Source organism: Delphinapterus leucas, chromosome 18 (assembly GCF_059928025.1).
Source record: "Delphinapterus leucas isolate spDelLeu-1000000601 "Yukka" chromosome 18, BTC_Dleu_Yukka2, whole genome shotgun sequence".
Lineage (NCBI taxonomy): Eukaryota > Metazoa > Chordata > Mammalia > Artiodactyla > Monodontidae > Delphinapterus > Delphinapterus leucas.
The window spans coordinates 61,567,611-61,592,239 of record NC_143146.1 but is presented as its reverse complement, the minus strand read 5'-3'; the positions used below and the strand labels follow the sequence as shown (position 1 = coordinate 61,592,239).

Below are 24,629 nucleotides of genomic sequence, written 5' to 3'. Positions count from 1 at the left end.
TTTAGATAACCAGGTTAGAACTAAGTTATTGGGCCTTTGCCTAGATAATCAATTAGAGGACTTTTAGTCTTGATATAGCAAGGAATAGGGAGGTATTATGGCCTCTTGAAACAAAATGATGAAAACTTACAAAATGGAATTTTTGGAAATTAAATGTGGCTATACTATATATAGAAGGATTCTAAGAAAGTCTGTTGGCAAAGAAACTGGGCATGTGACTACTGTGGTGATCTAGGAGTGAAGAAAACTTGAGCAGAATCGTGGCAATAAGAATGGAGATAAGAGGATAAATTTAAGATATATCAAAAGAAAAAATTGTAGAACATCATGATGAGTTGGATAAAGGGGGGGTGTCAAAAATTACACATTTTCTTTACTGGAAGACAATGATAGTATCACTGAAAGGAGAGAGTTAAGATAGTTTGAGAAGGAAAGATTTTGAGTCCCATTTTTGTAATATTGAATTTAAGATGATATCCAGGCATTCCTTTTGAAATGCTTGGATTAAAAGTCGCTGAATATACAGAACTGGAATCCTATGTAAAAGTCTGGCTGGAGAGGTAAATTCATCAGTTATCCACTCAAAACTGATAAGGGTAGACAAGCTAACTGAAGTTCTTTATTAAAGAGAGTATATCCCTTTCTTTTAAAAAGAAGTACATAAACACATTTACATTAAAAAATTATTTGATTAGGTATGTAGTCTTAAATAAACATTTCCAAAATGGAATTAAAACTCTCCTTTTTTTCTTAGAGTGTCATATCTCAAGCTTGTGCCTATAGGAAAACCCTACACTGGTATCAGTTATGAAGGTCAGTGACTAAAATGTGTTAATTATTCTTTTCTTTTATAAATTTATTTATTTTATTTATTTTTGGCTGCGTTGGGTCTTAATTGCTGCGTGCTGGCTTTCTCTAGTTGTGGTGAGCGGGGGCTACTCTTCGTTGCGGGTGCATGGGCTTCTCAGTGCAGTAGCTTCGCTTATTGTGGAGCACGGGCTCTAGGGCACGCGGGCTTCGGTAGATGTGGCGCATGGGCTCAGTAGTTGTGGCTCGTGGTCTCTAGAGCACAGGCTCAGTAGCTATGGCGCACGGGCTTAGTTGCTCCACAGCATGTGGGATCTTCCCAGACCAGGGCTCGAACCCATGTCCCCTGCATTAGCAGGCAGATTTTTAACCACCGTGCCACCAGGGAAGCCCCTAATTATTCTTGAACCTTACCTTTGCTTCTATTCATTAAACAAATATCTTTCCCAGTATTACATTGAGAGAATGAAATTGAGAACTTAAAGTCCAAATAATTCAGTCAGTTAAAACTGTAAAATTGACATGGCTTTAATTTCTCAAATGGAAAAGCAAGTAATTGAACTGTGGGAAATGTGCTGGTCTCCAGTTTCAAGACACAGTACAGCACAAAGACCTGGCATTCTGGCTGAAGAGTTATAATAATAAACAGAAATTTGAAAACCAGGAAGACAAGTTTTCCAAGAGTGCAACTGTGGCATTTCAAAAGAGATATAACAAGAAATTCCGGAAGATGGCCAAAAATAGGTTTAGATAATTGAGATTCCTTATTTGAATACTTGTTTTTGATGGAGAAACACAGTTAAGAGGAAATGAAGCTTCTGTCTAAGAGGTCTAAAATATTTTCTCCTTTTCACCCTAAATTGGGTTTGCTTCTGAAGAAAAGTGTTAGCCAAAAAAAATCAAATAGGAATTCAGTACTGCTTAAATTGTAGCCAGAAGTTTAAAAAGTGACCAAATCAAAACAAAAAAAAATTTTTTTAATTAATTGAAAGCAAGTATTTTGATTTTCTAGGAGCTAAACCTTGTTTTATAGGATTCCTATTTAGAAAGTCAAAGTATCTTGATCTGTTTACCTAGTAATTACATGCCCATCATGGGACAGAAATACCACATTACCCTACGTTTTAAATTTCTAATATGTTCTAATTTAATGATACGTAAGGAAACCTAAAATGTTAATCTATGCCTCCAAAATGCCTTTAAAAAACTCAGTAACATGTCTTCTGAATATACCAGAGTCTTTTATACCATTTTACCTAAATCCTTGAACCATTTGATTAATCCGAATTCAGCGAACCTATGTCTTCAAGGCAGGTTATCCAGAACTGGGAACATTTGTTTCTGTATTTCCATCCTAGTTGCAACTGACTTATGTGCCTGGTCTGATGACTTCGACTATCTTTTCATGACTCCTAAATTATGGAGGTAAGTCAAGATTTAATATTGATTATAGTCATGTAACATTCATTCGGAATTTGTATTCCTGTAATATTTATTTAATTACTAAGCACTCGTAGCATTGCATTTTTACTAGCAAATTATGGTATATTCCAGTTTTGGCTGAGCTGTTTTACTCTGATTAAATGTATAATTTTGCATAACTTTTTTTTAAAAAATTTATTTATTTTTGGCAGCGTCGGGTCTTCGTTGCTGCACGCGGGCTTTCTAGTTGCAGTGAGCGGGGGCTGCTCTTCGTTGTGGTGCGCGGGCTTCTCGTGGTGGCTTCTCTTGTTGTGGAGCACGGGCTCTAGGTGTGTGGGCTCCAGTAGTTGTGGCACACAGGCTCAGTAGTTGAGGCTTGCAAACTCTAGAGCGCAGGCTCAGTAGTTGTGCCGCACGTGCTTAGTTGCTCTGCGGCATGTGGGATCTTCCTGAACCAGGGCTCGAAACTGTGTCCCCTGCATTGGCAGGCGGATTCTTAACCACTGCCCCACCAGGAAAGTCCAGTTTTGCATAACTTTCAATTACTTAGTATTTCTATATACATCTAGACTTTCATCTCATTTTTTGTGTGATTACCCACATAAACTTCTAGTAGAAAATACCATGGGTTTTTTTCTGTAGTCTTTAACTTGAATCAACTCTTTCAGACTCTTTATGTAAAGTATACTCATCTATCTTTGAATCTACTATAATTCTTGTTTTTCCAAGTGCCTGTTTACTGAGACTATAGTGTTCCAAATTTTTCAGTTCAGTTCAGTTAAGACTCTTAGTCCAGCCCTGCGGGGGAATATAAAGACCAATATAAAGCACAGTCCCAGTCCTCATCTTAAAAGAACTCATGGAACCTCAGACATTGCAGCCAGACTTTCTTGGGGTCTCTTATTACAAGAAGGGTAAGATAAACCTCTCCTGTTTGGCTTCCAACTTGGGAACTCAAAGACATTCAAATTCTTACCAGATTGTGAAATGAGAAAAGTAACATGAAATAGAAACACTTGGTAGTTGGTGTGTTTTACTCAACTGATAAAAAACCACTTTAAAACAATGATTTATGGATTTGAGGTGTTGGTGTGAAATCTGAAGGTGCAGAAAGCTCTGTATGATTAACTAAGTCTTAGGCACATTTCAGTTTTAGGAGCAAATTCCTATTTGTTTTGCTGTATTTTGTTGCTTATTTATTCTGTGCCATGCTTAATACTCATTTCCCCTTCACCATGTAAGGTGTTAGCTTTTTATCTATTAAAGTATTTTGGGAGTTGGATCGACCTCATAGCTTAGATATATATTAAGACATTTTCTGAGCTCAGAAATATTGAGATGATGAGTCTTTTGGTAAAATTTGCACATAACTTTTCATCTCAGATAGATCCAATAGAAGGCCTAACAATTCATGACAAAGCTGTTCTGGGACCAAGCTGGTGAGTAATTATGGTTTTTATGATGTTGTTGATTTTCCAGAAATCTAAGTATTTTTAGTAATATATTTTCATCTCATCTCTATACTCCTTGAACTTTTGTTTAAAACAATAAGTTTGATGTCACATTGGTGTTTTCCACGGGTTCACTGGCTCCAGGAATGTAATAAAATTTCCCAAATTTCTTTTTAAAAATTTCCTCTTACTGGCTTTTACATTGCTAAGTGTGCTATTACAGAGTCAATTTCCCCAGCACACAGGAAAAATAAAAGTAGAATACGGGATAGTTAGAAGTCTTAGCAAGTCTTTTGTTATTCCAGCAAGGTCTCTGTTAATGTGACCATTTCTGTTATTTATGATAGAGAACCAATACAAAGACTTATAAAACTAAGCTGACATTTGTCAGATGTAAACAGAATACAAGACAAATAGAAACAGCTTACAATTCCCTAAATCATATATTTCTCAAGCTGCTTTCCCTTGACCATTTTATATTACTTCAGGCTTCTGAATTCAGATATATTTTGAAAGCAGCCCGAATTAATTTCGACTTTAACATAACCTAAGGATTCTTTGTAATTATGACTTGTAGATTCTTTGTAATTATGACTTGTATATTAAATTCGAGAGTAAAATTCAACACCAGAGCATCTTTTCAGAAAATCTTTGTAGGGAGAACTTCCAACAACTTATAAGGTTACATTGTTGAGGTTCAAGAATAAGCTAAAATCTTTAGTGCCTTATCAGAAATGAAACTGTAGGTGATGGAAAGAGGCTGAAACAAACATAAGTGGGAGAATAGGGGAGACCCAACTATCACTGGTATTGTTAAGACTGACAAACCATGCTTTGTGATGACTCATACCCGTATATCTGAGATGGATTGATAGGAGTATATGATTTGATAGACCAAAGTTTTCAGTTTGGTTGGCCAAGACAAGCTTCTGCCATTATTTTCTTATAATTTCTTATGATTTTCTTATAATCAATTCAGTCAAGAAGTTAAGTGATGCTCATATGAAGATGTTAAGGTCTTTTTTTTTTTTTTTCTAAAGCAGGCAAGAGTTTAAATTTGCCTGTGGTGCATCTAACATAAGCCTGTTTTCTTCCAGCCATATGCCTGCCTCCCTTTCTAAAACAAGACTCTCTTTTGCGCGTCTTGACATACCAGTTACAGTGCCCCACTCTATGTTGGAGTGAAGACAAGAGGCTTATTACTTAGATAATCTTGACAGATGTGTCTCCAGATAATATCATCTCTAAAATATTTACTAAAATAAGAAACTCAATCCACTCTGAAAGTACACTTTTCCTAATGAATAATATACATTTTTAAATTTTGGTTATCTATCTCCTTCTGAAAACCTCTGGATTGTGAACCCATGACTTTTGAGGAACTGTTTAATTAAAGGCTTAAGTTATTTTAATTTAAACCCTTTGTCAGTGTTATGAACTGTAGTTGTAGTGAGCTCTAGAAGGGACGACCTTATTTTGCTCCTTGCAGCTCCTTGCTCCCCAGTGTCTAGAATAGTATTTGGCACACAGTAGATGTCAATAAATATTTTCTGACTGAATTAATTAAACGTATATATACTACATGTTTCCACAGGGTAATGTTTCTATTAGCACATTAAAAAGAACATTTTATTTCTCATCTCAAGCTAATTTCCGGCAAGTGTGAATGACTAAGAACACATAATAGCAGTTTAAACATTTCCTGTCTTATTCCTTGCCAACCTGTAGTTACAGTATTTTTTGCTTCACTATTCTTTTAACCAGTTATCAGTTTTGAATCATCTTATCAGCAAAGCCATATACGGAATTAAACAGTGTAACATATATAACCATGCCAACTACACCCAGCTAGTTAAATCACACGCGTGCCCAAAACTTAGCAAACTAGAAATATTGTGCCCTCGAATATGATGTTAGCAAGGGAACCAGGCCAGACACATCATCCCCAAAACTAAGATGACAGACTAAAACAACTAAGTTGGTTTTTTCTGCAGTAAAGAGAGGATGTGTGCCACCAAAAACAAAACACTCATTCATAAGGCTTTTTTCTTATTTGGGTCATTATTTTCCATTGCTAACCTTAACGTTACTAATCTTGAAGTATTTTGCACTTTTCCATTATACATAATCTTTTGACGTACTATTAGGAAAATTTTTTTTTTAAATCTTTCTTCCCTGCAACTTAGTACACAAATCTATAAGTAATTACTAGAAATTTCTGGAGTGTAATTTCTTTACTAAGTGTAGGGGTTTCACAGAAAGGATGGAAGAGTAAAATTTATGTCAGTATGAGATAATAGGCCATACTATGTCATAACATGCCTCCAACCCTGGCAAACACACACACAATCTTTCAGGTATGGCTTTTTCTTCCTTTTTTAAAAAAGACCTCCCTGGTCTGATGAAAAGTAAATCTTCCTCCCACACCCAAACCCCACTCACCCACTTTCCTCTCTACAGGTGACACATATCTTTGCTGAAAATTCCATGAATATAGATATATGAGTATTATATATCTTTCCGCAAATGGAAACTAGATACTGCATATAAAGTGGAAATATATTTTTCCACTTTATACATTGTCTTACACCTTGCTTTTTTTCAACTTATATATATTTGACAATCCTTCCTTCTTAGTTTATAAACTGCTGTCTCATTCTTTTTAAAGGCTGCACGGTATTTCACTGTATGAACCATAATTTATACACATTACCTGTTGATGAACTTTGAGTTTACTTCCAGTTTTTTGCTGTTATGATGATACACTGTCTCACTTGAATGTGAGTTCCTTGAGAATAAGGATTTTTGTCATGAGTAAATGTTTTAATTCTGAAAACTTAGTATAGTATTCAACAAACGTTTAACAGATGTTTTTGAATGAATGAATGGTACTTTTTAAAATGCTGCTCAACTGCTTCCACTCAATGTTTTTTAACCCTACTATGTGCAGAGTACTTTGTACTCTTTGGTCTAATGATTCCCTTTCTAGATATTTATCCTAATATTTTAAAGACATGTATATAAGAGAAATTCCTACAAGAGGACTCACTAAGTCAAAGTAATATGTGTAGGGGACTTCCCTGGTGGTCCAGTGGCTACGACTCTGCACTCCCAATGCAGGTTCGATCCCTGGTCAGGGAGCTAGATCCCACATGCTGCAACTAAGAGTTTGCATGCCACAACTAAAAGATTCTTCATGCCACAACTAAAAGATCCCACATGCTGCAACTAAGACCCGATGCAGCCAAATAAATAAATATTTTTTAAAAAGTAATATGTGTATTTTAAATGTTAGTAGAAGTTATATGCAAAAAGCTTTTTACCAGAGTAGGTGCTAATTGGTAACAAAGGTATTTCTCAACAAGTGTTCAGCACAGTGCTTTACACATAGTAGAGTTAAAACTGTTGAGTGGATCGAGCTCACATTCAAGTGAGAAAAATTTGTTTTTATGATGGCATGTAAGTCTAGATAGAGGAAAGGGCTGATTACTATGCCTAGGAAAGGAGGAAAACAAGGCCTTACAGAAGAGGTACAGTTGAAAGTGGGTTACCCATCTTCTTCATCATTATCATCACTGATAGTTACTGAGTGCCTACCATGCGCCAGGCAGTGTGTTGAATGCTTTACATTATCTCCTTTAATCCTCATATATCCTATAAGGGAGATATATTTATTATCCTCATTTGATAGATGAAAAAGTTGAGGCAGAGAGAGGTTAAATGACTTGCCCTAGCCATATAGCTAGTAAGTGACTTAGTTGGGATTAGAAATCAAGCAGTCTGATTCCATAGTCCATTCTTGAACGCTTTGTAAGTGTTCATGAAGAAGAGAAAGGGAAAGAGGCATTGAAGGTAGAAGGAATGTGCACCAAAGCACCAAGTGCACAGTGTTGTTTAGAGAGCAGCACGTAGTCAGTGTGTCTTAAGCACTGTTAAGCTGTGGTTGCCCAAAGATGGCATGGTAGAAGGCCAGAAAGTTAGGGTGAGTACATATTTGACTAACATATATGCCCTAAATATGGAATTTCCAAACCAGAAAATGGCAATTTCTTTTTACTCTAAAAGAGAACAGAGAACCTCATTTCTTTTTCTGAGATTGCTCTGGCATGAGGGTAGTCTCTGGTTTCAGTGTTTTGTTCATGACAAGAGCTTCAGGCTTTTTTATCCTTTCAAAGCTATAGCATTCAGTTTTGTCTTCAGAGGATACTGTTCTGGTGCTGACCAGATGGAAGCCTTCCATTAATAAAGTGTCAATCAGTAAGCCGAGGACATTAGTTCCGTTGGCCAGTTTTCGGTTATCAGGTTTTATAGAAACATACCTAGGACACACAAAAATGTTCAATTATAAAACATCCCTTTAATAACCAGCAAAACTAAACAGAAATATTTGATTTATAACCTCAAATAAAGGTATCAAACCATTTTCTAATCAGATATTTTTAAAGACTTCATTTATAAATCCAAGCCAGTACCTTCAGGCTACTGAAAACAGAGACTTTGCTGTGATCTCCAAAGTCATTTTAATTCCACATTTAGGAATATAGCTAACATTGATGAATTTTCATTGAGAAATTATTTTCTGGAGCAAACAATTTGATCAAACAATTAAATTAGCTTAATTTTCATATAATGTAATTTAACTATTTCCAAATTTTGTTTTCAACTTACTAAATATTGTTTTAATCGATTTAATTAATTGATTCAATCTTTTTAATGAACATCTGATACACTTACAGTTTCCCCCTAGATCTAATTTTACCCATTACCAGCACTGACATTACAAATTTTCTTTTGTGACTTTCTCCTATCAAATGCATTTTGCAGGTGAAATTTTGCAGATGTTAAATGTCAAGAAGACTTCATTGTCAATTTTTCTCAATAACTGTCCATTGTTGAAGAGCAAGACATGGGGTCAAAAGGCTTCTGGAATCAAAACGACAAAACTTTCTGGAAAACTCGATAGATACACATTATTCAAGAAAAATATACCTGAACTTTTCAGATTGACTGTATGTTGCTTTAATAATGTCAACATAACATGTCCATAAAGATATAGCTATATTGCCCCTTCTTTATCTACCATCAGGATTTTTTTTTTTTTTTGGTACGCGGGCCTCTCACTGCTGTGGCCTCTCCCACTGCGGAGCACAGGCTCCATATGCACAGGCTCAGCGGCCATGGCTCACGGGCCTAGCCGCTCCGCGGCATGTGGGATCTTCCCGGACCGGGGCACGAACCCGTGTCCCCTGCATCGGCAGGCGGACTCTCAACCACTGCGCCACCAGGGAAGCCCCATCAGGATATTTTTATATCCTTTGTGTCCTCCCACCATTTGTTTATGAGATGTGAAAAAAAAAAAGGCTTTAGTTCCAGGCAGCTACCTAAACTGTCTATGGTTTTATAGGATAAAAAGAGCCTTGGGGTCATCCCTAGCCTCCTTTTAATTATGATTGATAGAGTGGTTATTGTAGCTCACATTTAGAAACTCATTCTAGGCAAAGAAAAAAATTCAATAATAAAATGTAAAAATTATAAAAGTACATATCAAAAGCACATTTATGTTTAATACAGCAAATTTTTAACATTAGTAAATCATTTCATCTACCCCCAAACCCCAGATCTTGATTTTATAGCCTAGAAACTTTTGTCACAGAGAAAAAATGTTACAGAACGTCTCACAAAATTAAGATGCAAATAGTATATAGTAGGTGATAACAAAGTGCAATGTACTTGCAAGAAATCACTTGGCCTAAATACTTGATTCCCTAAGAGGCCAAAATGAAAAATGGAAGATTTCAAGGCATAAGAAAAAGATAAAAGAAACTAATGGGAACTGGAAAATCAAAACTTATTTTAAAAACTTATAAGGCAAGTACACTTTTCCATTTGAGCTAGTTTATACAGGAATGGTCAGATAGAAGATGGCTACCAAAGAGACTCTAGAATCCTGTGACCATAACTTGACTTGATAATGTGGTATGGCCCTCTGCAAGATGCACGCCAAGTATTTCTAGTACTGTGAACTTGAGAGATAATAACTGAGCAACTTGCTAGGTTACCAAGACCTCAGAGTGATAAATCATATTAGTAGAACATACTGAACAGCTGGATGATACATCAGGCTCTGAGCAGCCGTTCAGGCTCACTCCTCCACTTTCCACCATCAAGAAAAACATCTGAATGGACAGATTCAGACCACAAGGAGTGAGTAAGAAATAAAAATGATTGCTAGCTAAATAATTATATACCTAAGGTGGGCCTCTTAAGACCAAGAGCTTTCATCCGATCACCTGAACTCCCAATAATGTCACCTTATTTGGGTTATCTACCTCTACTTTGAAATTGGAACTATAGAAGAAAATCATGACCACTTATAGGCTGAAAAAAATTCTAAACTTCAAACAACTGAAAAGAATACTCTTTGGGGGTGCAAGAAAAAGTCAGTTTAAAAAATAGCTTCTGGTTTTGGAATTTAAATATAATGTCATTCTCTCATTAAGATGAAAAAAATTTTTGTACTATTTGTAAAATACAAACACTTAACAGCAAAGGGGAAACTACTGTCACTGTGTACACACAAAGAATATCCCAACTTGAGTTTCTAATGTTTTTCAAGATTATAGTCATTTTCTCCAAATGCATAGCTTTTAAAGATCATTTAGTATTTCCATGATACCTTTTTATCTTGCATGTTTCTTCTTGAAATCAATGACACCATTTTTCCTTAGTTTTTTAACTTTTTAGAAAGGGATCCCCAAAGATCTTAATCACACAAATTAAAAAAAAAACAACAACTGGTAATTTCCCTTCTATTTATGTTAGTACCCCACCAACTGTGCCCAGAGGTATCTTAAAACATTTTGAGGTAGAGATAGGGTCTTAGGTTTTCTTCTCAATCAGCCTGTTAGCTGGATCTCTTTCCCCAAAATGACATTTCATGCCTCTTTGGAAAGGCAGGAAATTATAAAGCGTAAAAACTTAAGAATTGTCCTACTGTCCTACTGGGTTCTTCAGCTGGTATGCAGGACCAAGGGGTATGTTGTGGGAGGGGTAAACATTGGTCATTTCTTATGTTTACTGCAAAAGTTAAGAAAATATCCCCAAATATGTCTGTCTACCTTGACCCCAAAAACGTGTATCTTATTTAAATACTGTCAGTAAAGAACATATGTAGAATTTTTTTTCCCCTCCTGAAAATTAAAGCCAGCTTTCACAGTAAAATAACAGTGGGACAGCATTACGACATTTCTAAGGGGCGAAAAAAGTGTCCGTGACAGTAGAGTGGAAATCCGCCTTAGGGTCCAGCCAAGAATAACGGGGAGAAAGTGACTGACTCAGAAGCAACTATCCTTAATATACTGACAGCCTATCCCAGTATTTTGAGTTGTGTAAAGAATGCCAACAATGTAACAGGAGACCAGATTTGCCATGAGATATATCTGCCTTAATGGTGTTTAAAAATAAAGTGGAATGGAGAAAAATCAGTAGCCAAATCAGAAGGACTGAAAGAACAACTCTACATAGTGTAATGAAATCATGACAAACTGTTGAGCCTTTACTATATACCAGCAACGAAAAGAAACCCTTGGGGAGAAAAAGGCTTCTCATTCCATAGTAATGGAACATAATCTATAAAACTGTTTCCTCCTACAACTTGAATGACCATAGTCCCAGTTTTCCCTGGACAACTTTGATTTATTCCTATTGTCCCACATAATAACAACTTCTTTCACTCTGAAAAGTATCCCAGTTTGGACAATAATTATCTGGTCATTCCACCCAACTCTGCTGGTTACTCCCACCAAAAAATCATTTTGAGTAATCATTTTTTTCCAAAACTGAAATGAGAAAATTTCAATTTTGAGGGGAAACATCAGGAACCGGTGTAGAATAGAGGCTTCAAAATACAAAATACCTGATTCCAGTCTGGTTATCAGTCGTGCTGTCAGAGCCGCACTGGAAAACCAGGTCATGGTAAGAAGGTCTTTGTGGAGGCAGTGGAAGTAAGGTCATCTGAGGAGGGAAGGAGTTACTACTCCAGGTCGGTGCTGAAGGTTGCTCTATAAACACTGTAATTCTCCCAGTTAACATCTCGATTGTTTTGCTGCAAGAGCCAAACACCCTAAAAAAAGCTTGAGTGTTTCGGCTTAGGAAATGTACCTCCACAAGAGCAGGTCTTGGCTGTAGCAGGTGTTCTTGGTTTAAGAGATCCACCAGAGGATCAAGTTCATAGAATACAGCCTCCCTCTGAAGCCTGAGATAGTCTGAAAAGTCAGTGGGTAATAAAAGCTGGTGAGTTCTCAAAAAATCTAAGACAAAACTAAATAAAACACCATCTCTGTCCACAAAAATCTGGCCACCAACCATCTTGAATTCTTGGTCTCTGCCATCTAACATACGTGTCAACCGAGAGGCAGGAAACTGCTTTAAGGTTGAAGACCTTGTGGTGAATATCTTCCCTCCCACGTTCAAAGTGACCAGTTCCTGACTACTCATTTTCCTCTTGCTTCACACTAGAGGCTACACACCATCAGGCACAGACTTAGGAACTTGAAAATCAACCTGTGACCACAAACGTTACATATGATTAAGAAATGTAGGGGAGGGGAATGTAACAAAAACAGAGACCTCGATTTCCAGGTAACTACTGTTAAAGCAAATAGTGTGTCCATAGCTGTGTTTACAAATTTGAGAGTTGCCTGGGAACGTACAGTATACAGAATGAAAAAATAACAGATGAGGAACTCCATAGTTTAAGGAAAACTGCCAATATGTCTGAGGACATGTGTCAAATAGATCCCTTTACTATATCTCATTAAAAAAAAAAAAAGAACCTTCATAAAAACCTCTTGTAAATCTATAAAATACACTGGGAGCAGAAAAGCATTCCCCCTCTCCAAAACTCTTATCTACTATGAGTCCTCATGGCAGAGGTAATATTTATAAACATTGTCTTAATTTTTTATATCCCTTTAGCAATTTAGTGGCTAATCTTGGATTGTCAGTTGGGGATAAGGCAGTCATTACCTCAACTAGCAGCTTATTTTGACTACTCTTCTCATAACTAGAATGATTCTTCTGTACTTGAAATTTAGTTGCCACCTTCTTTTCCTGTCCCTGCTTGTATTACCTCCTCTCAACCAAATTAATGGACTGGGGTAAAGACCCTCTGGACTGTCAAGGAATGTCTTGTCCCATGACAGAAATAAGGTTGACTGAAAGCAGTTCTAAGATAAAGTCACTTCTTGTTTTCATCTGAATTCTAAACAAGGTGAAAAAATTATTTTTGTTCTGTGGGAGACAGGGCATCTTTATCTCATGTGAGCAGATAGGACAGCCTTAGTGTTTAGCTGATTATTTTGTACTTTATAATAGCTGATAGATTGTTTCATCTATCGTTAAATTAGTCTTACTACTCTTAAAAAATTCTTTAAATAAGTGAATTGATTGGTTGTACAGTTGCCATGATACTTTGGAACAACACTTAGCTGCCAGTAAAAAGGCAGCTTTTCCATTTCCTGCTCTTGCAATGTGTTTGTTTTTACCCATGCCTTTGCTTGCAGTCACCTAAGTTTTGTAGTTTACCTCCAAACTCCTCTGGTGATAAATTTACAAAACCTAAGCAGATAAAAGGCAAGCTGAAATAAATCTCCACCCTCCTTAAAACGTAAACTTCGCATAAGGTAATGCCAGTTTTTGTTTACATGAGACTTACATTGTACCAAAAAAAGAAATCAACCCTCTGCAGAAAAAGTTGGAAATTCAATCCATATCTTATTCCTTTTTAAAGAATGTTCACTCTCAAAAAAAAAGTTGCTTTACAAGAGTAGTCTTTATTACATGCTTAAGAACAATCATTATTACACTACCTCATCAATATTAAATCATGTACTCTCTCACATCCCCTTTTTTCATAGCATAAACACAACCAGTATTAGGGGTAGGATGCTTATTTCAAAAGCACTTTAAAAAGGAAGGAGGGCTCAGGACTACACTATTAAATTTCACTTTTATCTTTATACTACCTAATTTCAACAACATGTGTAGGACATTGTTTTTGAAAGGAATACTTGTGGAGGAAAATATCTGACTGGAATCTTGACCAAATCTGAACTACCACTCTGTATTCTGACAAATTTCTAACAAAAGACACAGAACTATGTACTTCAAACAGATTTTATAACAGTTTATATTTGCACACAAATTCTGCCACATTGTTCAGCACCACCAAAGTGAAATTCTTTAATCTTTCACTGAAAATGAAAAACCCATCTGCCAACTGTTCCCAGTAGAAAACTGATTGTTCTACAAAATCAGCTGATTTAGTCAGGTAGGAACTAAAGTTTGAAAGATTGTCTTTCCAAGTTGTGATTTCATCAAATAAAGACCATTCTAGGAATATGGTAGGACTGAAGAAAATGAGAAGGCCCAGCAGAATGATTACCACAAATAACAGATAAAAGTTCCAAGGAATCTTGCTAATGAATGTGCCAGTGTCTTGAGGCAAAGAAAGTTTATCCACATCTACTAGTTTTATGTCTTCCCACTGACTGGTATCAAAGTTCTTCATTAAAGGGCTTGAGGGCAAATTTGAGGGAGGCAAAGGAGTTTCCTTGATGACTTTTATTTTCTCCCTGAACTCCTGCATTTGTTGCAGAAATATGATGGGTTCTGACACATCTTTGAAAGCCTCAGCAATGTTAAAGGCCATTCGTTGTTCCTGCAAGATGGTGTTGAGTTTGTTGATCTCTGGGTCATAGGCCTGCATAACTGCAAGTTTCATGGTCTCAAAGTCAGAAAGGATTTCATTCTTCTTTTGATCTAATGTGTGTTGTAACTTCTCAAAAAACTCCTTCACTTTATCTGAATCCTTAGTCAGCAACTGTAGAGATTTCCTTTTGCTAGTTTCCAAGGTATCCAAGCGAGAAAGAGCATCTCCCCGACGCCAGGTCTCAAAGCTCTGGAAGAGGGACTCAAAGGCATCCCTTTCCTGAGCATAGGCATCTTCGATAGAACAGAAGACATGCTTGGTGTGGTCACCACGAGTAGCACAGATACCACAAATCAGCTGCATATCAGTCAGGCAGAAAATGTTGAGAGGCTGCCCCAAGTGTCCTTTGCACACTGGCATTTTGGGAGAGATCTTGATCTTGTTATACTTTTCCACAATACCCTTCAGGGAGTAATTAACCTGCAGGCTACTGACCCCGGTGGCTGAAGTTTCCTTGCGGCATGTGGGGCACTTGAATGGAGATGATCTCCACAATGAATTCCGCACGTTCCCCTCTAAGATCCCTTCTAAGCATTTTTTGCAAAAGTTATGCGAGCAAGGCAAAACTCGAGGATCGTCAAACAGACTGCAGCAAATTGGGCACGTGAGATCTTCTTCAAGCAGCTCCATCACATCTCCTACCAGAGAGAAAGAAACATTTTATTTTACTCCAGTAACCCCTTCATTTGGACTACGGACTAGTTAGAAGAAACTATCTTCACAGCCATTAAAAATGATTTTTCACTGAAATAACCAAACAAAGAAAATAAGTGAGAAATTTGTGAAGGGAATGCACACCAAAGCAGATTTAATCTGCTGGGACTAGAACACGCTCCTTATTAGTAGGGCTCCCTGTACACAAGGCCTTTGTGTGGGCTTTCCAACAACAGTCTTTGGCTGAGACAGGGTTAGGACTAGGACAACTGCAAGTTGAGCCAGCAGGACCCAACTGCTTGTTTTAAAACAGAGCTGACTACTAGCTGTCAGAAACAAAGCCACTCAGTGTCTGAAGAGAATGAGCTCTTTAGTCTGGGCCCACAATTATAAAATGGTATGCTATTTAAAGAAAGCAGCACAGAAATATAAATCCAAGCATGCACTGTCACGTAGACTTTTATTAAAAACTGGCATATTTTTCTATTTCAAAGGCAAGATTACAATTATTAAAATCAGAGGTAAAAACATAAAATGAGACAGCTGCAATTCATTCTTCCCTAGAGAATTAAGTGAATATTTTTTCAAACCACTGGAACAGTAATCAAAGCCAGTGGGGACAAACCTGGGCGTCCCTAAGACTCTTCCAGGGCATCTGTGAGGACAATACTATTTTCATAGTAATACTGAGATGTTATTTACTTTTGGAACAATGTTGACAGTGCACTGTAAAAAGAGCAATGGTGAGTAGACACTGCTGGAGCCTTAGCAGGAATCAAACAAGGCAATAGGTAGCACCAAACTGGATTCCTGGTTATTGTATTCTTCACCACCACGTACCCACGGTGGGGGCAGGGGTGAGGGCAGCCAGTTTCATTTTAGAATGTTCTAGATGAAGCAGTAAAAATTACTCATTTTACTAAATCTTGATCCTTGTGGACATGTCTTTTTAATATTTTGTGTGACAAAATATGAAGTAACCACAAAGCATTTCTACTGCATGCCAGCAGATACTGTCTGGAGGGAAAGCAATTAGGTGATTGAGCTACAAGCTAAATCAGCTGCTTTTTTCGTGGAACACCATTTTTACTTGAAACAACAAATGACGAACTATGGCTGTGCAGACTTAGGTATCTGACAGATATTTTTTTGAAAATGAACAAAATGAACCCATCACTTCAAGGGAAACAAATGACAGTATTTCTCGCCAATGATAAAAAGTTGAATTTTTGAGTGAAAATTGGATTTTGGAAAACATATTTGTCACTTAAGAGCTTGTAATGAAACAAGTGGTGATATTAACATGTGGGCTTTGGCTTTTTTAGAGGAGAGATCGTGTATAATGAAATATGTCACTATTTGGAGATCTATATTACACAGTGAACTAATTGGTTCAAATCACCAATGCATGTTATAAATCATACATTCTAATACAGTTAAATATCTATATATAATACACATGTAAATAAAAGCTCTTGGGAGCCTTAGTTTTTAAGTGTAAAGGGGTCCTGCGACCAAAATATTTGAGATCTCTGACCTAGAGGATACCATAGAGAATACCAATTCTCAATTCAAGTTTATTCTTTTAAAATGTACACTTTAAAACTTTTATCCCTGAAGTTTTAGAACCAAAAATAGTGCTAAATATGTCCTCATTCAGTTTACTGAGGGATATATACACACACACATATCACATTACCACCAAAGTAACAAAATAGGGTCTACTAATCTCTATGCCATCTTATAACCAAAAGTAAATAATTTTTATTATATAATACTTTTTTTTAAAAAATATTTATTTATTTATTTACTTGGTTGTGCCGGGTCTTAGTTGCGGCAGGTGGGCTCCTTAGTTGCGGCTCACGGGATCCTTAGTTGCGTCTTGTGGGCTCCTTAGTTGCAGCTTGCCGGCTTAGTTGCGGCATGTGGGCTCCTTAGTTGCAGCATGCATGTGGGGCCTATTTCCCTGACCAGGGATAGAACCTGGGCCCCCTGCATTGGGAGGATGGAGTCTTAACCACTGCACCACCAGGCAAGTCCCAGGAAGTGAATAAATTTTAACAGTAATTTTAAGAATCACAATTGGAGCTACAATCTAGAAGATAAATAGTATTTAAAAGATAAGCTGAACTTGCAAGACTAATTAGTTTATGGTTTTCTATTAGGTTGTGAGAGATACATGTATAACAAATATATAATACATATATATGTAGAATTAAAGCAAAGAGTATTCTGTCAAATTTAGTGTTACACAGCAAAAATGGTGATGAAGCTTATTTTTCTGAAAAATCTTTTGTGACATGGCAAATCATACAACCTTTGAAAAGCACTGAGGAGAACGGCTACAGAGACTGAGGTTAGTGTGCTCTCTAAGAAGTTATCAAGCAGCTATAAAACATTCTGACTCTTTAGAGCAAAGAAGGAAAACTTTTGATGATCTTCCATCACTAGTCCTGGGGTTCTACACTTTATCACCTCCATTGATCTCTGTCATCTTTCACCTAAGAATTCTATGCTAAGGCTAGATTTTGGAGTAAACTGTAGGAAGAGGAAAGTAGTGGCAGCAGCATTCAATAAAGTAAACCTAATTTACTCATCCTTGCAAGGTTAACACTTCCAGAGAATCCTATCCAAGCACATTAAATAAATAAAAGGAAAAACAAAGGATACCAAGCTTTGTCATGAGAAGGAGAAAAAGGGCACCCAAGACAAAGAGGAACTTTGGAGAAAACTGAGGGACCAAGAAGAATTTTAAGGCAATCAAGTATGATCAAAAGGAAAATGTCACACACAGGAAAATTTAGAAATAATAAACAGTCATCCCAAAGCCACAATCAATTTACAGCTCTTAAAATGAACCAGAGGAAAAAAGTTGGTATTTGGAAAGTCCCTTTTTTAAAAAAAATTGCATCAAAATCATGGTAGATCCTATTGTTCCACTTTTCGTGATATAACTTACAAATTTTGGTTTATAATTTAAAGATTCTCATTTTAATCCACATTAAAACTAAACACTATTTTCTTTTCTTAGCTTTATACTCAAAACTTTAATCACAAAACTATGTGACCACTTCCACAGCTGACTTTTAGAGAAAACTGAGACATACAGCCTAACAACCCCAGAAACCATGGCAAGTTTGTTGCCTTAAAAGTTTTAAAGGAAAATACATAATAAGGTTTTTAGTCTCACTAAGTGAAGGGTATGCTTTTCACAGTAAAGGAACTTATAGATCCTTTTCTTAAAGTGTGGCTAACACATAAAAATCTAAATAAATCAATTAAGCTTACTCCTTTGATGAAACCAAAGTACATATCCCCCCCTTCTGGGGGACAAATATAGATATCAAGAAATTTTATGTGAACAAAATTACTGTTCACCAGTGATAAAATTTCAACTTAACCAATGTCAAGTTAAGTATATAAAGGCAAATAAGTTTTCCAAGATTCATTTCTTCTTTTGAATTAAAAATTTCCCAAGATTTATTTATTTACTTATTTATGTATTTACTTATTTAGGCCACGCCATGCGACTTCTGGGATGTTAGCTCCCCAACCAAGGATTGAACCCATGCCCTCAGCAGTGAAAGCGTGGAGTCCTAACTATTGCACCACCAGGGAATTCCCAACAATTTCCCAAGTTTTATACCAACAAAGAAAGTAGCCAAATATATACCTAGTTATCTACCACCTCTCTGGTTTTCCACTTCATTTTCCTACCATATTTATACTTTAAAATATACTTTTTAATTTATGTAGAATAAAACTCACTCCTTTCAGTACGCCGTTCTATGAGTTTTGACAAAGGCACAGTTGTGTAACACCACCACAGATTTATTTTTAAGCAAACATTCAAGATATCCACACTTAAGGAAGACTATGAAAACTGTTTGATCAATACAACCTTGAGTAGGTATATAGCAACAACAGTCTCTGCAAATGAAAACGGTAACACAACAACCAGAATATTAAAAATGGAAAAGCCAACACTTATAAAGGAGTCATAAAATAGAAGTAAAAGCTAATATATATGACTTCTCCCTCCTGGAAGCCCTTTTGTTTTTATATGATCAACCCAAAATGATTACAATTGAACAGGTGCTCATTTTATTCACTCTTAAAAGGTAATTTTAATAAAACCTTTTGGGCTCCCCTGGTGGTGCAGTGGTTAAGTAATCCACCTGCCAATGCAGAAGACATGGGTTTGAGCCCTGGTCCGGGAAGATCCCACATGCTGCGGAGCAACTAAGCCCGTGCGCCACAACTACTAAAGCCCACGCGCCTAGAGCCCATGCTCTGCAATGAGAAGCCACCGCAACGAGAAGCCCGCACACCGCAACAAAGGGTAGCCCCTGCCCGCCGCAACTAGAGAAAGCCTGTGTGCAACAATGAAGACCCAACGCAGCCAAAAGTAAATAAATTTATTTAAAAAATAAATAAAACCTTTTAATTAAAAGAAACTTTCCTATTAAATCTTTGAACTTCATTAGTTGATAGCAATATAAAGTTCAAAATAATACCCATGATTTCTTTCCCAAATCCCATTACAGAAAAAAAAGAAAAGCCAATATATTATACCTTATATCTGAGAGATTTAAATCAAATTTCCATCCTGCTTTAAGGCATCTTTGAATTCAGGAATTTCAAAGCAGTATCTAAATACCTAACAAGTAACTAGATAGCAAATTCTGAAACTCACTTCATAGACAAAACTAAATTACGTGAGCTCTACTAAACAGACAGCCACCAATCAACCTTATCTTGGAACAAAGCTTAGAATAAAAGAGCTCACCTTTAAAAAAAAACCACTTCCCCTCATCCCACTAGTTAATCTTATTTTCAAGTTGTATACTGTATTTTCAAGTAGTATACTGATATTTTAGTATGAGATCCACTAATAATCGTTTCTTGAAACTTACTAAGAATCTATTAACAACTATTGAATCTAGGTAGAGGATGTAAGGATATCTATTGTCATTTTTTTTTTTTTTTTTTTTGCAGTACGCGGGCCTGTCACTGTTGTGGCCTCTCCCGCTGCGGAGCACAGGCTCCAGACGCGCAGGCTCAGCGGCCATGGCTCACGGGCCCAGCTGCTCTGCGGCATGTGGGATCTTCCCGGACCGGGGCACGAACCCGTGTCCCCTGCATCGGCAGGCGGACCCTCAACCACTGCGCCACCAGTAATTTTCAGTATATTTGAAAATTTTCACACTAAAAAGTTGGAAAAAAAAACCTAAAGAGGGGACCAATAATAAGAAAAGAATATTGAGCTAAAAAAGTAAAACTTCAAAAACATTAGCTAACTATGATAAATTTCACAGAGAGTTTAATCTGCTGTAATATTGTTTTATCTTTTATAAAATAAAAAATATATTATTGGAATCTCTGGATCAAGGCCTGTGAGGAGACTGACATACTTGTTTTGCTCTCAGTCTATGACCTTTGACAAACCACTTATACATATTAGTTTTTCTCCTCATTGAATAAGTGTTTTGAAAGATATCTAACAATATATGAAAATTATTTACCAAGGGTTTTTTTTGGTTTTTTTTGTTTGTTTTTTTGCGCTATGCGGGCCTTTCACTGTTGTGGCCTCTCCATTGCGGAGCACAGGCTCTGGACGCACAGTTTCAGCGGCCACGGCTCACGGGCCTAGCCGCTGCGCAGCATGTGGGATCTTCCTGGACAGGGGCACAAACCCGCGTCCTCTGCATCGGCAGGCGGACTCTCAACCACTGCGCCACCAAGGGAAGCCCTCAAGTTTTGGGGGTTTTTTTTAATACTCTATATCAATGTGTTATTAACACCTCATTCTGGCTTTTAGAGACTGTTCCCAAACTTATATGATCCATAAAAGGATAAAGTGAGATTAAGAAAAAGACAAAATTTCTGATAACTTAAAAAAGGAATATTAAAATTAATATACCATATACTCCAATAAAGATGTTTAAATAAAACCTTAAGGAGCCATAAAAAAATAAAATAAATATACCACATATAGCATCTAAAATAGCTCATCTAATTGTTATGTGGCCCTTGCAAACAAAATATAATTTACCTTTGTGTCCATATAAGATATAAGTAACTTACCTTTTCTGGCATTATCCTAGAATAAGTAGTAGTCAAAATTTCCTCCAAGGTATTTCTAGTAGAATTCCTGATAAGTAGGGCAAAATAAACCTAGTACAGAAGGTCCAGCAGCTTGGAAGGCCTACCTACTCAGAAAATTCACAAGTTTTTGGACTAAGGTGACAGTCTCAAAAACAAAAAACTAGGTCATTACCTTCATAGTCCAGAAAAACTTGGAAAAAATGAGTTTTTTCCTTTCCTCCATTCTCTTCTCTGTGCCACTATTTTGCCTCGACTTTTCCTTTGTTTATTCTTCTTTTAACTCATCTTCCCCATTCTATTTCAAGGAATGCAATCTTTTGATTTCCTCTTATTCCTTCCTTATCTCACACCTCCTCTTTACCTTACTTCTTATGTTTCTTTCCCTATTTTCTTTTCCCTGTGTCACCTGATAATCACCCAAGATATTATTCTGTAATCCTGTAAATCGGCAGCATTAAATCAATAGTTTTAGGATACCAGCTAGATCAGATATCCCTATCCCATTTTTGTACAACTACTGAGAAATCTATGAGGACACCGAATGGTGGTGAATCCCATTCTCTCCCATCCAGATGAAATCAATTTGCATATAATGAGGGTCTGAATTTGAAGGAAACATACATATAGCCCAAATTATTCTCCTGGTCTGGTAGGAACCAAACCCAGATTATCTTTACCTGTTAAGAGTTAAAATTAACTTAAATTGGAACTACTGACTTCTGCAAAGGTTTTACAAACTAGAAATGTCTGGTTTCTTTTCTCCCAAATAAATGTAAACAGGTTTAAATGAAGGTAGCAAAATTCTACCCCTAGAACAAATTGTCTTCTTTCACAACAATAAACTTGGCAATCATTAACCTAAATTATTATCCCCAACAGGTTGGTATCTATTAAAAGTTTTCATCATCTAGCTCTGCATTTGAGGTTAATTCCAGCTTTCAGAAAGTAATGTCAAAGTCTAGCATTCAGTACACAGCAAGCTGGATCTATGTAGATAGGTGAAATTATTTACGTAGTACGTAATACTGTGCCAAGTGAAAAGAAGTATTTAGTGGATAACTAATAAGTACTACCTACCTGCTAATAAGCACTTACTTCTGAGATGGAAATGTAATTGGTGTGAACAAAGTTCCTTTTGCTCAGTGTAGAATTACATACGCATTTTATTCTAAGTAAAACTGATCTAGAAAATATTTCAAGTAGAAAGCTAATTATGCTAAACTTTAAGCAATTTTTAGGTTGGCTATATTCTATAATACTATGTTGGCACTCCTCACTCATATTCAATACTGCACATATGCAGGGGAAGAAAGGAAGAGCTCCTCTGGGAGTTTTAAATGGGGAGCCAGGTTACTGCCAAGGAGATATACTTGTGGTGCTTATGCCACAGGAAAGACAATAATTTAAACTATTGGCAAAAGTTTTCAGTTCAACTTTTCCTTAGAAATATATTTACATCTATAATGCAAATGAATTAGAAAGCATTCACATTATGGGAATTTGCTTTATATTTACAGAAGGCTTAACTGGAATGTAACTATTCTGTATGTCAAAGGACACCTGTTTTTAGTTAACTGTTATGAGTACTATTCCTCTAGCACCATTCTAGTATCTAAAAATCCCAAGGCAAGGTAATGACAATGGCAGTGTCTTTCACAAATAACAAAAATGGATAATCCAATGATATTTTAAAAGATGAAATATAAGCCAAAAGTCAATTCCTGCCCTAAATTCAGAAATATAGCACATTTACAAAGGTATTGTTACTATAAAAGGTGTGATAACTGCCTTACAAAAGGACATAGAAAGCTGACACCATACTGAAGTTGGAGAGGTTATCCATGCAAGTGGACTTTGTTTTTCTAAAATTATAAAAGTAATTTGTGATTACAGAAAATTCAGAAAATACAGGAAAAAAATTACCCACAGTTACATCGGCAAGGAATAACCATTATTATTATTTTGGTATATTTCTTCTAACATTATTTTGGCACATTCCTCCCAATACTGTGTGTTTACACACACACATATTTTAACAAAACTGGAAGCATAACACAACTTTGTATCCACTTTTTTCACTTGTTTTATCATATGCATTTCCCCTATTGTTATAAATTCTTCTAGAACATGACCGTCTATCTTATGGATATGCTGTTTCTTATTGACTGTTTGTTTTGGGTGGATTATAACATTTTAATGAACACTCTGTAGAAAAGTCTTAGTCCAACTGTTAGGTGGGTCAAAGAGTAGGAACATTCTTAAGGCTCTTGAAAAGACTGCCAAGTTTCCCTCTAGAAAGGGCATACCACTTTCTGAACTCTGACCAATGATGTATGACAGTACTCCACCTCTCCATGCAATTCCCAACCTTACAACAGAATCATACTTTTATAGAGCTTAGTAAAAAATAAGAAAAAGGCATACTTTTTTACCATACACTTTTTTACCATACCTACCTAAGTTTAAAATATAAAACAATTTAAGGCAGTTAATATTAGTATGTGTCTACGTATTACCAATACATAAGAATATATGGTGCTAAAAGTTATGGAGTAGGAATAAAACAGAAGTACTGGGCTTAAAAACATCTTAGAGATCATTTAGCTAAACACCTAACTTTACAAGTGAAAAAACTGAGCCTCCCCTGCTCCCCCAAATTGTACACAGCAAGCAAGGCATAGGACCTGAGTTTCCCAATTCTCAGACCTTAGCACTATCCAGAAAGTGGGTCAGGAATTCAGTATCCTCATTCATCAAATGGAAAACCTTAATCATGAGCTCTCTAAATCCCTTCTAAAATTCTATAATTTTTACAAAGTAGGTTGTAACAGGTTCTCCAGTGAAGGGTAAAGAGCACTGAACCTGCATCTGAATACCTAGCTTTAAGCACTAGTTTTACCCTTCATGGAATGAGGATTTTTACAGTACCTACCTCATAATGTTCTTGGAAAGACTAAGTAATGTGTGACAATTTTGTAAACTACTGAGCTACATCAGTGTAAGGTGGTTTAATTACATATGTGTACAGATACTGTGAAAACTGTAAATACTCATTTACAGTGTTATGTTAGAGCATGAGTGTATTAACCAAGAAAGGTCCTAAAGGAGAGTTGGACTCCCTTGAACTGTAATTTCAAGGGAGGACAGAGTAAGTATTACATAGCATAGCAGGTACAAAGCATGTTCGTGGAAATGGGCATAGCTGAACAACAGCTATGGCAGAAGCAGGGCCAGGTAACCAATAAATGTAGAGAATGAAAATAACCTGGTGTTATGGAAGGACTTGCCAGAGAGGTTTAGTGCATCAGCTGGTGCAAAAAAGATGGTATTTTTAGGGAAAGATAGGAGAGCATGAAGAAACATATGTGCTTATTGTGCAAGACAGAAGTATAACCAATTAATCAATAGCTCCATCA

At 36.5% G+C, this 24,629-nt stretch overlaps 3 protein-coding genes across 20 annotated transcripts in view; 1 reads left to right on the top strand and 2 right to left on the bottom strand.

Moving 5' to 3' along the window:
• LOC111175295 (uncharacterized) overlaps positions 1 to 24,629 on the top strand; it is a 127,842-nt gene that overhangs the window by 85,756 nt on the left and 17,457 nt on the right. For 14 of the 16 annotated variants that reach the window (XR_016388702.1, XM_089899601.1, XM_089899600.1 and 11 more), the window contains 3 exons: positions 755 to 813; positions 2,166 to 2,232; positions 3,613 to 3,668. Coding sequence is in view for 13 of the 16 variants with exons in the window: in XM_089899601.1 (XP_089755727.1) it covers positions 3,641 to 3,668 (28 nt within the window). In the remaining 3 variants the exon portion in view is untranslated. Of the gene's footprint in view, positions 1 to 754; positions 814 to 2,165; positions 2,233 to 3,612; positions 3,669 to 8,504; positions 24,555 to 24,629 lie in introns of those variants that run through there. The other 2 variants (XR_016388703.1, XR_016388704.1) reach the window with 2 other exon arrangements.
• KCNRG (potassium channel regulator) lies at positions 544 to 13,395 on the bottom strand. The gene is made up of 2 exons (XM_022574787.3): positions 11,596 to 13,395; positions 544 to 7,999 (listed from the first exon to the last, which is right to left on the bottom strand). Exons 1-2 carry the CDS (start codon positions 12,174 to 12,176, stop codon positions 7,759 to 7,761), a joined length of 822 nt encoding a protein of 273 aa, XP_022430495.2. The 5' UTR covers positions 12,177 to 13,395; the 3' UTR covers positions 544 to 7,758.
• The window catches only part of TRIM13 (tripartite motif containing 13), an 11,644-nt gene continuing 860 nt past the window's right edge, over positions 13,846 to 24,629 (bottom strand). Inside the window, exons 2-3 of one of the 3 annotated variants that reach the window (XM_089899587.1) lie at positions 16,917 to 17,097; positions 13,846 to 15,089 (exon numbers count right to left, since the gene is read on the bottom strand). In XM_089899587.1, coding sequence (XP_089755713.1) covers positions 13,858 to 15,081 — 1,224 coding nt within the window. In that variant the 5' untranslated portion in view covers positions 15,082 to 15,089; positions 16,917 to 17,097 and the 3' untranslated portion in view covers positions 13,846 to 13,857. Of the gene's footprint in view, positions 15,090 to 16,916; positions 19,957 to 24,629 lie in introns of those variants that run through there. The other 2 variants (XM_022574783.3, XM_089899588.1) reach the window with 2 other exon arrangements.